The sequence below is a fragment of the Dysidea avara genome, chromosome 3 (assembly GCF_963678975.1).
Source record: "Dysidea avara chromosome 3, odDysAvar1.4, whole genome shotgun sequence".
Taxonomy (NCBI): Eukaryota; Metazoa; Porifera; class Demospongiae; order Dictyoceratida; family Dysideidae; genus Dysidea; species Dysidea avara.
The window spans coordinates 18455817-18472343 of record NC_089274.1 but is presented as its reverse complement, the minus strand read 5'-3'; the positions used below and the strand labels follow the sequence as shown (position 1 = coordinate 18472343).

General features: G+C 35.4%; 1 protein-coding gene across 1 annotated transcript; it reads left to right on the top strand.

The window, feature by feature from the left end:
- The first annotated feature begins 7644 nt into the window (after positions 1-7644).
- Positions 7645-16527, top strand: LOC136248376 (uncharacterized). The gene is made up of 2 exons (XM_066040159.1): positions 7645-8085; positions 13016-16527. The coding sequence occupies exon 2, from the start codon at positions 13024-13026 to the stop codon at positions 16525-16527; it is 3504 nt and encodes a 1167-aa protein (XP_065896231.1). The 5' UTR covers positions 7645-8085; positions 13016-13023.

The window sequence follows — 16527 nt, the reverse complement described above, 5'->3', positions numbered from 1 at the left end:
ATTAGTTCACTGTAGCCGGCTTGTCACAAAAGTGGTGACGTTTTACTACAACGTATGCCTATTAGCTACTATGTAGCTATACTATAGTCTCTGTCATTACAGACTTAGTTGTAAAAACATAATTAAATTTTGTCTACATTAACACTTAGCAGGTGGAAGATTCACCATGAACACCTGTGATAACTAGTGTGTTTCATGCAAACAAGTGGCTAAACTGTGTTTTGGCAATCTAATTACATCATTGATTTAGAGGCACTTGAACCGGCACCATCATAATTATGTATGCCTACGTTTGTATATAACATCATAATTATCTTTTGTACTTAATAATACATGACAACTGACCTAATTAAAACAAAGCTGTATATTGATAGCTATTGTACTAGTATATTAAAAATTATTAATTTAGGGATCAAAGCAAGTGAAACAAGAGATGAATGATGGTATTACTTAGCTACATTGGAAAATCCCTACATTGGAATGTTATAACAATGATTTTGTTCAATGCCAAAGTAGGGATTTTTCCACCAAGCTATGCTGTAATGCTGTAATACCATTATTCATCTCTTATTGTTTCACTTCTTTTTATTGCTCGGATCCCTACTTCATTTTTAAATTAATATACTGTTTTTTTGTTGTAGCAGGCAGCTATACATGTGTGACTGTTCTATTATGGTGACTGCTGTATATAATGAGTGGTGATAGATTGCTCAATCGTTATTGATCAACCAAGATCGTGTTGCTGAGATTAATAGGCGTAGCACTGAACCTGAGAGTAAGCGCTTCAATAAGTTTGCGGCGTATATGCTGCTCAAGGAAAGTGTTGTTCTCTACATCAATCAGCATCTGCATGGTACAGTAGTTTATTAATTGTTGGGTGTTATCACAATAACTACTCTCACAATTGTTAGCTGTCAGATAACCACTAATGGAAATACATTAGTAAACGCAATTGTTGCCTTGTATGACATGGTATATGACACGGTACTGATATCTCACAAAATGCATTGGAGCACCACAATGGCACTGTTTTCATGTATGCACATGTACATGTTTCTAAAGATCAATAAAGTATATATCTATTTGAACCCCACACATTTTATGGACATGAACTGTGTGGAATTCCAAATTGATGACACAAGCAACTACTTTCAGTTCCATCATCAATGTTTGTACTACATGGGCTCTTATATACCTAGTTACACCATAGCAACAACTGTAACAACAACCTAGTGAATGTCACTATAGTCTTTGTGGTATCACTGAAGTGAATACATGCACAAAGTAGTTACATTTACTACAGCGTATGTCTAACAGCCACTGCATATAGCTATGATATAATCTCTGTCATGTAGTCTTTCGTAGAATTTATGCAAACAGGTTATTAAATTTTACCTACATTAACACTAATTAAGTAGGCGGAAGATTTGAAGATTCCATCATCATGAACACTGTGATAGTGTGTGTTTTGTGTTTCATGCAAACAAGTGGCTAAACTTTTGACCATCTAATCACACATCACTGATTTAGAGGCATTTGCAATTGAACGCCATCATTATAACTACTTATGTTTGTTTGAAATATCATAATAATAATAAGTAGCTGTATTGGTATAGCTTATAGTATGTCAACTATTCTGAGAAATTGTACCCCAGTTAGGACTTGATACATCATTAATACATTGTCTGAGAAATACTGTATGATCAAGTACAACACTTCTGTGTGAATGTACGTAAGACAACTGCTAAGTACAAGACATTTATGAGCAGCATAACTGTAGGGTATAGGTATTTTATTTATAGTTTGTATTGTGAATTTCATCTGATGATGCATGCACCATACAACGACAGTGCATCATGGATGTCCCACAGTATGACACTGTTAGTAGTTAGCTACACAAATATAGTGAAATAACTGTGAGGTGCATGCTCAAGTCCGCTAACATTCTACATTTATAGGAGATTGAAATTGAAGTTCCTTCCTGTTAGTCATGCTACTTCAAAAAGTAAGTTTGAATGTAAATATAATTAGCTTCACCTACCCTTAGCTGGTGACCTCACTAATTATGCCACTTTTGAGAGTATCTATCTATCACAAGTGCATGACCAAACAGTATTACCAAAATTGCAAAGAATGGCCAGTTAATTTGGTTTTGGGTGCCTAGTTGTAGGTGTTGCTTGGTCATCAAGTTGATCACCAGTTGACTAACTGACTCTTACCCTTCTAATTTTAAGTCCAGAGTATCTTTCTCTGAAAAGATTGTGCCTATAGTTATTCCTATGCAACTTCTAAAGGTCATATACATAGGATTTTGAAACTGAATATCCTAGCTTCCCACTACCCATAACTAGATAAGTACGTAATTCACCGTAAACAAAGCCACATGTTAGCCTCACCCACACTGTACGTGACTTGTGACTTGACCTCTGCTTGTGTGGCTGTGGTTTCATGTGCATGCCACATTATACAGTAATTTAGTGAGTATTTATTTGCATGCACATGTTACATGAACAAACTAGTGAACATACAAAAACTTGAGTGGCACTTAGACAGTACTAAACAGATTCAATTGTTTAAACAGCTACTATCAGTGCTATAAACAAATATGTCACCTGTAAAGTGCTGAAATATAAAGCATGCACAAAAAAATCAGTAACAACACAACTAACACTGCACAGTGAATATTGTCAGTTTGGCATAACAACCACACTACATAGCAACCATACTGATATGTGTATTATTACTAGGGATCTGCAATACATATCGATACGGCAATATATCGATACAGCAAATATGTATCATGATACGATACTGCACTTAGAAAATATCGATATATTGAAGTTTTCTAGAAACAGTCAGTGATTGCTCTATTACTGTAACAGTGATCTGGATACTCAAAAAGAAAGCCTCTCTATTTACCTGTGCTTTAAACAACATTACAAGAAGCCATACAAATGCGTGTGTATTAGTGCTGCTGTTAACGCCTGTTATGAATAAAATATTCTTACCCGGGTCTTCTATATGGTTATACTTCAAGTATAAAGAACTGCACCACTAAGCAGTAAACAATCTGCTGATACTCAGCCATCTTGATAACTCATCAAAACGCGGGGTAATCCAGACAAGCCTTTGTGGGAACATGCATTAAAACGTTTGTGGTAGTTAATTGTCTGGGTGGTGTAATAGAGGCAGGTATTAGGTAGAGATGTGGTTTCATACTAAACACACTAGCTATTCTGTAGTTTATCATCACTCACTGATAAACTATACACATGTAGTGAATGTAGAATCAGTGTTGGCTCAGATAAATTGGATATTGTTACAACTATTAGCTAATATGCCATACCAGTCATAACTAGTCGTGACCACTTCATTATAGTATCGTGATACAGTATCGTATCGAACAGTTTATTGATGGTGATACGTGATACACAAAATGTACTGTATTGCAGAACACTAATTATTACAGCACCATTAAATTTATGGATATGATTTTGTGGTGATTCCCAGTATACCACTGCACAGTATGTGTGTGCTGCATATTTAAGCTTCATGTTAAGCCACCTCACTGGCAATTCACACTTGATCACGAAAAGAAATTTGACTGGAAATGGATGAAGTAATTTACACTCAGTGGTGTAGCTAACAACCATTTTTTGCACAGATTTCAAGACTGATTAGCAAAAACTACACAATACTAAATTGTGAGCAATGCTTAAAAATGACAGGCATTGAAAAGTCAATAGTTATTAGAAATCAAAACATTATTATATAAGTAATTCCGTTAGTTATACGTAGGTATATGACATGCATAGCTTCAATAATGTGTATAGCCAGCTAACTACATAAAACAGTTCATAGGTGGACAAGGCTTGTTGTTGATGCATCAAAGAAATGGCTGAACACTTGTCTATTATGTACTGCAGACACAGATATCATTGTCATCCTCAACTTGGAAAAGGGCATATATGTATTCACTGCTGGACTCACATAAAGTTTGTTTATCAAACACTATAACTGATTAGCTAACCATTACTTTGTATACTACACACACGCAGGGTCCTTAATGTAAAGGGCATGCAGATACAACTAACTGTAGTCTTGTCTATTTAACAGTATGAGTTCATAATTAATTGTTTGAACTCTTGCCACACTAAATGCAATTTTTCACAAATGTGCACAGCCTTAACTTCCTGTTTGAAAGTGTGTAGCTACAGCGAGAAGCATTTCTCTGGCTAATTTGTAACACTGCTATTTACAATTTACAAGCATTATAAACCAAAGAGCCAGCAAAGTTATAGTAAATGAGTGGACTGCTGAAATAGATGATGTTATACAGGGGCGGATTTAAGGGGGGGTGCTAAGGATTTGGGGGGGGGGGGGGGGCAATAAAACCCTAAATCTTCTATGTGTATCAAAAGCAGACTTATTTCAGGAACTATGCATCACTACCAACACAAATAATGTCTATGTAACTATACCTATTGTTCAACTCTGTTCCAGGAGAATATAGCTTCCTTTTCCTCAAGAGCTCTTCAAAAACAAGTTTCGATTGTGGGTTGCATCTCCAGTTACAAAAGTTTTTATTGGGAGGTTTCAGGGGCAGATCCAGAGTTTGGAAAGAGGGGGGGCACCTTTCTGAAAAACAGTTGAAGACCAAAAAAACTTGCTGAAAACCAGTTGAAGACCAAAAAAAAAAAAAAAAAAAAGGTCACGACAATAATAGCTAGTTATCCTTCCCAACTATATCACATCTGTTATGTAAAATAAAATCCTATTTATAGCTTCATAGGTAAGCTACACTGCCTCATGAACATTGTGACTGCTTTATTAGAGTAATTGACTGCTCTATTAGAGTATCTCGATCTTGTATGCAATTTCTTGAAGGGGGGGGGGGGCATTTGCCCCAAATGCCCCATCCTGGATCCGCCATTGGGTTTATTTATTCAGATGATTAGCAGTATTTTCCACTATGGTTATAAGAGGTGATTAGTGTAGTTTTATATTTTAAATGAATTATATCATTCAAAAACTGTTAGTTGGTTTAATTGGTTAGATTTATCAGCTTCAAGTATAATATGTAGCTAGTTACCAACTCAGCAAACTGTTAGTAGTCTTTTGGTAATTTGCAGTCTCATAAGGCAGCTATATAGCATATTTACCCACTTTTGTCTTTGAATGTAAAATTTGTATCATTTACTGATATGACCCCATGCATGCTGTGGGTTAATGTGGTGCTGGCATTTGTAGCTAGCCTATAGTTCAGTATTCATAACCCAGCAGATATAATAAGTTGACTATCACAACAACAAATTCAGAAATCCCATAAATGCAAATATAGTTGTACTTTGCTAAGGATTGCCAGTGGACTTGCTAATAGCTACTAGTACCCTTCACTGCATTCTGCTTTTCACTAGGCTAAGGAGCATGCATACTAATAATTATGACGTTCAACACCACTACTACTTAGCTATACATTTTTCTGCCTCACAGATTTAGCTGATTAGAGCATGGCTAAGAGGAACTGATGCATAATGACATATAGCTAGCTATATCTAAATGCTTGGTAGCTACAAATGAAAAGATTATCATGCATGCATGATACGTAGCTATACTCCATGTATATTGCAATCAGTCTTGATTTAATGGAAAAGTAAAATTTGAATGACATAATAAACTGAAATTCCACTATTTTCCACTGAAAAATTGCTAAAATACTCTCAGATTCACCTTTAGAGAGTCTAATTTTCAAACATTTCTTGGGGGGCATGCCCCCAAACCCTCCTAGGTTGGCATGCTTCATACACTAATGCAGTCACTATTTCAAAAAGCTGATTTGACCATGGATACTACATGAATCTTACAACTAGGGTCTTGTGAGAAGGCTTGGTATCTTCTAATGTCTGGCTAGTTACCTATGCCCTGTCCAGCTTAGCCCAAAAAATCCTAGATCCGCCCTTGTTATATATTTTTATGTACTCACTGTAATATCCATAGACTCCCATGCACTATACTCAGATGATATCACTCGTTCTTGGCTCCACCTCAAACTCATGTAATTTACCCTCATAAGGGGACATGATTATATAGGTGTAAAACTTGTGTCAATGTGTGGATTGTGTACTCTTTTACAAAAGAAGATGGATAGATGAATTAACAGTTCATAGTGCTTGTATCATTACTAGAAGTAGGCAAACTATTTTCGAAAGTGAATTACACTGTACTATAGTTTTTGTAAATAATGTGCTGATTTCTGAAAAACTTTTGTGGTTAAGTCTGGCAAGAAAACAGTAGTCAAGAAAACAAACAAAGAGTCCAGTAGTCCAGTCCAGTGAATGGGTACACCCATTGGAAAATTCCACAGTAAATTCTGATACAAATATTTGGGTGGCATAGGGTGTTTGTAAAATGTTTTTTTAGTATACCAACTATTGCATTGCTCTTTTACAGGCTGCGATACTACATCAGGTTGATAGAAGAAGGAAACAGATGGCTTGGAAAGCTTGGAATAGCTTTCCAAGCCATCTGACAACATAGTCAACTTTTTCATTATTTTACAAAAATAATCAGAGTTTTCAAGTTAACAGCTACATTTACTTATAATAATCAAATGGCTTTTTTTTGCAGCTACACCTGGTGTCTCACATTTAAAACTGCATTTAGCCAGCTCCACGCATACAATGAAAGCTATTGGCTGAGTAGTCCAAAAAGGAATCCATTCTATACCATGTTCATCCCATTTCCATCCCAAAGACTCTGGTGTAGGCCTACTGTGTTGAGAGTTGCGACTAAATGCAAGCTTGATAAGTGGCTCTTTTGACATGCTGCAGTATAGACCATCTGACGTTGGTGGTCCATTCATTTATTTTCCTTACAAAACAACCCCATTACTTTATTTACATGTTTACATGTCCCATCATGTTACTTTTTGTATTAAAGAACTGTATATCTTTCCAACATCCTGATATGTGGAGATTCAGCATCAAAATTTGCATATGGTTGCAGTGCTATCTGAAATATTTTCTTGAAAGATAGCTTCCCAAGCTATCTTTCTCCCTCTTCATGTAGTATTGCAGCCTGTAAAACTATGCAATAGATTTATTCTCACCCAAATTGGAACTGGTGCTTATATGCCAAAATCAAAGTTTTCGCCAACACCAAATATCACCCAAATATTTGCATCATAATTAAAAAGGGGAATTTTCCAACAAGGATGGCAATATCATCTGTGTCTATAGTGCATACTATAGACAGGTGCTCAGCCCTTCCTTCAATGCATCAACTAAGTGAACAACAAGCCTTGTATTTGCTTCCTCATGGTCACACTGTGGCATGCGTTGAGTGGCACTATTTGTCAACACAAATGGGATGAACCTTCATTTGTTAGCTATCAGGTAACATAATTTTAGCAATAGTCTTCTTGATAAGACAGCTCTAAGTAATCATCAACAGAATAATTATGTTATTTAACATGACAATGAATAAACTCCAAACAGCATACTAAAGAAATAGTATATCATTAATGGAATCCTGAATGCGGGCTCTAAATGTAGCTAATGCTATACCAATAAGAGAATAATGAAACAGATAATGGTTGACTGGAGTGGAACAGTATAGAAAGTGAATAACAAGCTGTTTGTGTTTGTGTGTTAGGTTTGTGTTGTAGAGTATGTTTTATTGTTTAGTAAGATTGACAAGTATGGCTATAGCTATTCACTCGGCCGGTGAACTTAGCTGTATAGTGAAGCTTGCAAGATTGTACGAAGCACTTGAACAAGCCTGACCAGAGAAATGTTATTGTGTAGCCCAGTATTGTAAAGGTATTTATGACTAGAATAATAAACAAGGTGAAAATGTATTAACAATAACACAATGGCATCTGGAAAGTCATGTTTACATTATTTCAATTACTATTTTTATGTATTATCCATTCGCTCAATAAAACTTAGATTATTACTTATATAGTAACTAAACTGAAAACATACTGTAAAGTTGCTTCCTTGTTTAAGTTTAATTGCCTGTGTGACTGTCAACAGAAAGTATAATGGCTAGCTAGAAGTTGCCAGTGGAAATATAGCATTAGCTGTAAGTAAAATATCACTATACTGTATGATTTATACACATTATGTTCATCATGTAACTTTATATCACTTATACTAGTACATACGTATGACTACTGTCTTATAAACCACATATGATTTAATGACAATATATGCAGTCAAGAAATGGTATGTATTTACCAGATCATGCATGCTGTAAGAGACAAAAGATAATTATAACTGGGAACTGGTTGTATTTGATAAAGCAGAGTGTTGTTTGCATGATGATTGTTTACTTCTGTTCCTACAATATTATTTAAAACTATATTATGCAATTCTATTAGATTAGCTAATATGCTTTCAAGTAAAGGCTTTTTACCAATGCTTGGGTTCTTAATCATACCAGCTTAATAAGTAACTTTGTTTTCTAGTGTTATGTTTTACATGTTTTGGTTAAGATAGGTAGCTAGAAATATAGAACACACATGTGTATGCACAATACGAAGTTTCACATGCTAAGACTATGCATTTACTGGTATGCTCACCTACTAGGTGAAGGAAGACAAATCTGCATTCACCACATTAATTTTATACAAAGGTTTGTAAACATTGATTGTGGGTTTAAGGTGTGGGCACAAAAAGAAATGATTGTGGGTTTCACTGGTTGTAGTGATACCATTTTAAACCAAATAACCACTTTGTGGATGCCTATAGTAACCTAAGGTGCTAAAAAAAAAACTAGGTGTATAGGTTGGGAATGTCTGAGGCATCTTTTCATGCAGTTGAAATGTATTGTGTAGAAAAACAATCCCCACATTGCAAAAACGATTATTCAGTGATGCCTAGTATCTGAACTATGACTTACTCAGTTTTTTTTCCTTCAAAACATTGCCTAGCCTAACTAAACCAACAGTGTTGGGAGGAACGCGTTACATAATATTATTATATACTTTTGTGGTAACAAAGTAATATAACGAAATATGCTATAAAAAACAGGTAATATAACGCAAGTTACCTTTACTTACAAATGTAACGCATTACCTAAGTAATATAGTTACTGTAACGAGTATAATATTGCATAATATTATTACTACAAGTAACGAAGTTACTAATTTTGTTAGTTATCCTCTGAGTAATGCCTAGCCACAATGATGTAACAAGGCCTACCGAATGAAGCTTATTCACCAGCTTCTTACTTATAACCAAGATTTGCACATTGTCCAACAACGCAATCATGTTACGTGATAAGGTGGTAGTTTCACATGTGACAGCTTAAGGCTGTGGACACAAAATAATATAATATGTAATATACCACTTTAGCGTGGGCGTTCAAAGGCGCCGCTCAGTGTTTAACTCGCATATTGCCCGGGCAATATCATGGGAAAGCGGTTTGTCAATGACTTTGATACCCAGCCAGTTCAAAGAATCGATGCACTTTGACTTGTTATATTGAGTGACATAGAGCTTTGTATTGTGGGACTCGGTTTTGTAGAGGTTGCTAAGCTTAGTACATAGGCTAAGATAGAGTAGTTGGTTGTTACTAAAGGATAATGAAGGCACAAAATAATTGTTTGGGCGATTGTGGATGCGTACATTTCTACCCACCGCGTATCAGCCTTTGAACAGACCACGGAACAGCAAAGCTACTACTGCTACTTTGAAATAGGCTAGTAACTTACAGTTCTAAGTACTTAACTTAATATAATAACTTAATTACTGTCCCAATAGCGAAGTTAGTTGGCTTAACTTAGTACAAAAATGATAACAATATAAACTCCATCCCACAATCGCAGGTTTTCTAACATTGCGTGTTGAAGCATAGTAACGTATTAATGACGTTTTAACGTATGGACAACGTTTTGATGGCTATTAGCCCACGCTATTAAAACCACAATCGATCTTCAGATGCTACTGTATAAAACAAATGGGATGAGTTCTCATTAGTTCTTTCACCTATTAGGTGAGTGTGCCCCAAGTGATATATATCACTTGTACCATGGCTGCTTGGGATTTTGCTGACATATACACCCTCGGGCCTGCGGCCCTCGGGCTTTGGGTGTATATATCAGCAAAATCCCTCGCAGCTATGGTATAGCTATTACTAAACAGTTCAGTTGCAAGTAATATGTAACTAATTACTTTTACAAAGTAATTAACTTGCCCAACACTGTAAACCAACATGTTAAACTCAAACCCATAATGCAAAACTTTATGCAGTTCTATTCAAACCCACAATACAAAACTTTAAGCAGCTCTATATAAATAATCAAAGGGAACCAATGCTTTATAACTGCCTCAGCAGTTGTGGTCAGGGCTATCATGATATCGCCCTAACCACAGGGTGATATCATAAATTGTTTTGCAATATGGGGATTGTTTTTCTACACAGTACATTTCAACTGCATGAAAAGATGCCCAGACATTCCCAACCTATACACCCAAGTATTTATTTTAGCACCTTAGGTTACTATAGGCATCCACAAAGTGGGTATTTGGTTTAAAATAGTATCGCTACAACTAGTGAAACCCACAATCATTTCTTTTTGTGACCACAATTTAACCCACAATCGATGCTTGTAAACCTCTATATATAGTGGGGTAGTTTAGCATTGAATTTTGAGGAAATTGTTACGAAGCAGATAAAAGCACAAATTTTTTTTCAGATGGTTTTTTGAAATATTTGGGCCATTTGTAGAAGAGGTGCCACGCCCCCATTATTATTGGTCACTGTCTATAGCAAAACATCTAAATACTCTAATAGAGCAGTCAACTACTAACAGATATCTCTTTTAAAAGCTATAGATAATAGTTTGTTGGTAAAAACACAATAAGAACAGCCTAACATGCTATATCAGACCTTCTATAATCTAAAATATTCCCAGGCAGTATGACTCCATACACCAGAATGGCATCCAAATCTGCTGTATTATGCAAACTTCACTGTGTAATTTTATTTCCAAAGCTACCATATCCCCCACTCTCTGGGTTGTAGCATGTTAAGAGTACAGGGGTAAGGAAAGCAGTGCTTCCTCTTAAGTTGCTTATGCAGTGTGCAGTAAGTTTAATTTTTGTCCTTAAACTTGCAAGTACCATGAAAGTTTCATGGTAGCACAGCATAGTGAAAATATTAGAACAGTTTTCATCTTTGGTGTACTTCCAACTAACATTTATATGCGACATAATGTTGATGATCTATAGAAACCTATCATGCTGGGGATGTCTAGTTTGTAAGCATTTTTTTGAGTTTTTGTAAGTACTTTCAGTTACTGCATTGCTGTAATTTATTACAACCTCTTTGAGTTGGTCCCCCTGTTTTGACCACACAAAATGTAATTTTACCACCATGCAATTAAGATGAAATGACAAGAGTGTCCCATGAATAGACAGTATAAAAGGAAACTCAAGATTCAAAAAGGTGAACACTTTTAAACATATACAGTATATCTCAGTACATACCTGGTTATAAATGGAGGTACTTAAAATGCAAAACAAAAAACACGACTGAATTGTCCACGTGGTTACTTCAGAGCTTATGATCCTCCATGCAATCTATAGTTTACAACTGAACATTGTATCATGACTAAAGTGGTGGTGGTTCTGTGGCTAAGCATGCCACATAGTAATAATACAGCATGTAGATATGTATACCCAGGAAATTTTTATAGGCCAATGCGAAGCAAATGCTTGAAATGCCATAGTCATCTTTTTGTAGTATAGTGTGTGTCTTATGAGCTATAGCCACTTGTGGCTCAAACATTGATATAGATTATTAGTTCGCTTAGGTACTGGTGGTAAATGCATTTTCTAAAATGTTGAGACAATTTCGAAAAGAAGGCCTATGTTACAATATTAGAACCTATCTTTTTGTTTTTAAGGAAAAAAGCAAGAATGTGTGTTTGGTGGCAAGTGTAATTATAGTAGCCATCCAAGAAAGCTGTCTAGATTCTAGACAATTTTTATACATCAATTTCCTATTGAAGTTTCCAGCAATGTGAAAGATTTAGTAGTCTTTATGACGAGTTAGTTTAAAGATGTAAAGGTAGGTTTTTCAGCAAATTGCTGAACAACCTACTCTTGCATCTTTAAACTAGCTTGTATAAAGACAACGCTAATTATTATGTGTGGGGTGAAAACAAAATAGCCATATATGTAGCCCCAGTATAGTACATTTACGGTATATCATACACTTGAATATGGAGTGAAATGCACTTAGTTTTGAATTATACCTACATGGCATTCAATACGTACAAACTTGTCAACTGAATCAGTAAAATTAATGGTACTGTAAGTTAACTTTTACATGTAACTATGCCAGTAATCTGATCATGAGTAGTCTTCTTTATGGGTCTAATGTTAACAGTCATTACCAAACTGCATGGTGTCCATGAGCTATAGCTTGAGCCAAAATTTGTGTATTGTTAACTACAGTCCAAATGCTTGTTGAAGCATTAACCAAAGCACGTGTACAGTTGTGAACATATATACATCTTATTTCACTCCATATTCAAATTTACTGATGGCATACCGTGAATGTGCTATACTGGGGCTACTTGATGGCAATTTTATTTTCAGCCCACACATAATTAGGTTTGGTGGGCACCCCTTCTAATATTGATAAGTATACTGTGAAGAACTTGTGTACCAAAAATGGTACTTTTATCCATCCTGTAACAATAATTTTGCTAAGCTACCCCACTAATAAAAGTTATGTGGTGAATGCAGGTTTGTCTTCCTTCACCTATTAGGTGAACATACCCAAGTGGTATATATTACTTATACCATGGCCACTCAGGATTTGCCTGATATATATGCCCGTGCCCTCGGGGCCTGTGGCCTGTGGCCCTCAGGCTTGGGAATATTTATCAGGCAAATCCCTCGTGGCCATGTTATAACTTATTTAATATAGAGTTGTGCATGTGTATATGAACCTATTTATAATTTACATGCATAAGTGTATATATTTACTTGTTACACAGTTGCAATCATGATTATCCTACTGGTCCTGCTGCTCTCACTACTACACAGTACAGGTTGTACTGTCTACACTGTGACACCTGATGATCACTACTATCCTAACACTACATGTCATCATTGTCATTGCCTACAATATTACATGCTCAATACCACCAAATACTTCACCTCTAACACTCAAATACTCTTCCTGCCAGGACTACATCACCTTCACACTGATCTCATCATACAAAGTGTTCACAACATTTCACTCATTGGTAGTACAACTAATGGAACAGCATCAGACACCATCATCCAGTGTAACTCATCAATTGGTATTGTATTAACAAATGTTACCAACTTGGTAATAAAACATATCACGATTAACAATTGTACAAAACAATACTCTAGTACACTTAAAAATGATTTGCTTCTTGAGCACTCTTACAACGTTCAACTAGCTCATGTAGCATTATTTGGAGGATTACAACCGTCAAGGAATAGATATGCTTTAAGAGCAGTAAATGTGTTGGGCAGCTCTGTATTCACAGATTTAACATGTAATGGAATAATAGTAAAATACAATGAGACTATAGTGCAAGGAAAACATCATAAACTATTGATAGAAGACTATCACATTGTACCTGATGAGGATGTACATGGTAATACTATAATTATGGTGCTTATGTATCAAGAGCTATACAAAGTGGAGTTTGAAGTGTACAACTCAAAGTTTAGCATTTTGGATGAAAAGACATTGTTTAAGTCACAGCTAACTCAAAACAAGTTTGGAAACTTAATCCATATCAACTATTGCTTTATAACTCAAACAACTTATTCGAAAGTGTTCTATTTTAAAGTCTCATCTTCAGTATCTTGCACAGCGGCACACCACCTAGTTAAATTTACCAACAGTAAATTCTATGACAGCAATGTAGAAGGTTTATACCATTTCTATATGAGGATGGTAGTATTGATCAGTATAGAAAGTATTATCACTGATGTGGAGATAAAAAACTGTATTTTCAAAAATGGTAGATATGAACACCTTATTCACTTATATGCTAATTGCTATGGTTTGAATTTTACAAAGATTTCTAAAATTTCCATTTCAAACACAACATTTTCTTCTATGAACAGTCTAAATTCTTTGATAGATATATCAAATACGTTACTACTGTTAGAAGGTCCAGTGGTATTCACACAAATTAACATTGTACTGCATAATGCAATTATTTCTCTATGCCAAGAAGATGGTAATGTTATATTTCATAATTACATTGAATTTTCTGAATCAAACTTTGATGAAGGGGCTTTTATTGCATTTGAAATGTGTCAATTCTTTCAAAGCAGAAATCAAGATAGATATATTGTGCTTCAAGAAAACACTCTTGTAAATATAACCAACAACAATTATACGCCACCACTTCACAAAATAAGGCATAGCTTCTATCCACCGTGCTATTTTCAATTTATCAGTGAAAGAGATAATCTTGATATTGACTTTGCAATTGGATCACCATTAAACTACTCCATTGTTCTTAACAATGACAGATCAGCTGACTTCTTTCAGCATGTAATGATCCACTGTTATTGGCTATCCGGTACAGCATTTACTACAACAAAGCCTTATGATGTGTACAGGAAATTCATCAAATCAGATCATCCTTTATTTACACATGAAAGAGTTATTTGTAGCTGTATAAATAATAGTTACCCAGATTGTCATACTCATGTACTAGCTACTATCTATCCTGGACAAACACTTACACAACAGTTGGCCTTAAACCAGCACCAGCTACGTATATTTAATAGCCCATCACTTATTAAAATAGAAACAGAACAAAGTATAGTTCCAGAAACTGCATGTAATTTGGTTAAAATTAATGAGGTAAATCAACTGCTATACAACCATTGTACACCTACTCAGTATACTATCATTCATAGTGACTTTAGTTATTACACATATTGGTGCGAGTTGTTCATAGCAATACGAAACCCAGCATTTACTGAAAAAAGTCATTATAATATATTTTTAATCAATTTTCTATCTTGTCCACCTGGTTTTGCCCAACTAAATGGAACATGTACATGTGATCCACTTCTAAATTCAAAACAACTATCAATCACTACTTGTGATATTAACTATCAAGCTATACTACGACCTGCCAATGCTTGGTTATCTGCTATCATCACTAACAACTCATACCAATATCGCGTATCTCCTCATTGTCCATTACGATATTGTCTACCTCACCCAACACAACTTAACTTCTCAACTCTTAACTCACAGTGCCAGTTTAACAGATCTGGTCAATTGTGTGGACAATGTCAACAAGGTCTCAGTACTGTATTTGGTTCCTCTCAATGCCAAGACTGCAGCAACTCCAACTACTACTTGTTTCTCATTATACCATTTGCAATTGCAGGTCTTGTGTTAGTCCTGCTACTCTTCACTCTCAACCTCACAGTAACTGATGGAGATATTAATGGTTTTGTTTTGTATGTTAATATCATCAGTATTAACAGTCACGTGTTCTTCCCAGTGAATAATTCCATTCAACCTTCCTATATATTTATTTCCATTGCTAATCTTGATTTGGGTATTCAAACGTGTTTCTACAATGGTATGGATGATTATGCTAAGATGTGGCTACAATTAGTATTTCCTGCATATCTCATCATCATTGCTACATCACTCATCATAGCAAGTCGTCATTCAACTAGAATACAAAGGGTCACAGCTTGCAGAGCCCTACCAATACTTGCTACACTCTTCCTATTGTCCTATACTAAAGTCCTTCATACCAATTCAAGTGTTTTGTTCTATTACTCCACTATCGTTCACCTTCCCAGTAAACATACCAGATTAGTGTGGGCAGTGGATGCTAATATAACTTTATTTGGTTTCAAGCATACTATTTTATTCGTAGTTTGCCTCATACTGTTCATAATACTGTTACTATTTAATGCAATCCTTATTTTCACTAAGGTGCTGTCAAGGTTTAAGCTGATAAACCGATTTAAACCACTTATTGATGCATTCCAAGGTCCACACAAGTACAAATATTATTACTGGACTGGTGTACAACTAGTTATGAGAGCCGTTTTCTTTGGATTATCAGCTTTGGACAGAAATGTCAACCTTTCCATTGGTGTAATACTGCTTGCCATAACTATAGCTGTTCATGCTGATTTCATCCCATTCAAAGAGAAAGCAAAACATTATAATGAAACAATTTTCTTACTTAACCTGTTAATATTGTATACATTCTCATTTGGTTATCATAGTGTTGGTGTCGACATAATGATTATGATTGCTGCAGTTCAGTTAGTGATAATCATCATATACCATGTCATTACTAATGTGTGTGGTGGAATGATCATGTACACGTTAACAAACATTGTCAACAATGTTATAAGATGGATCAACAGACTAAACCATGTACCACAAATTCATCGTGAATTAAACAATGTGCCACCTGATAAAGCTTATAATTATCTGGAATATCAAGAGCCACTCATCGGTGAAGATTAG

Bases quoted from the DNA above. Each gene is read 5' to 3' on its own strand.
- LOC136248376 (XM_066040159.1), top strand. From the start codon at position 13,024: ATGATTATCCTACTGGTCCTGCTGCTCTCACTACTACACAGTACAGGT.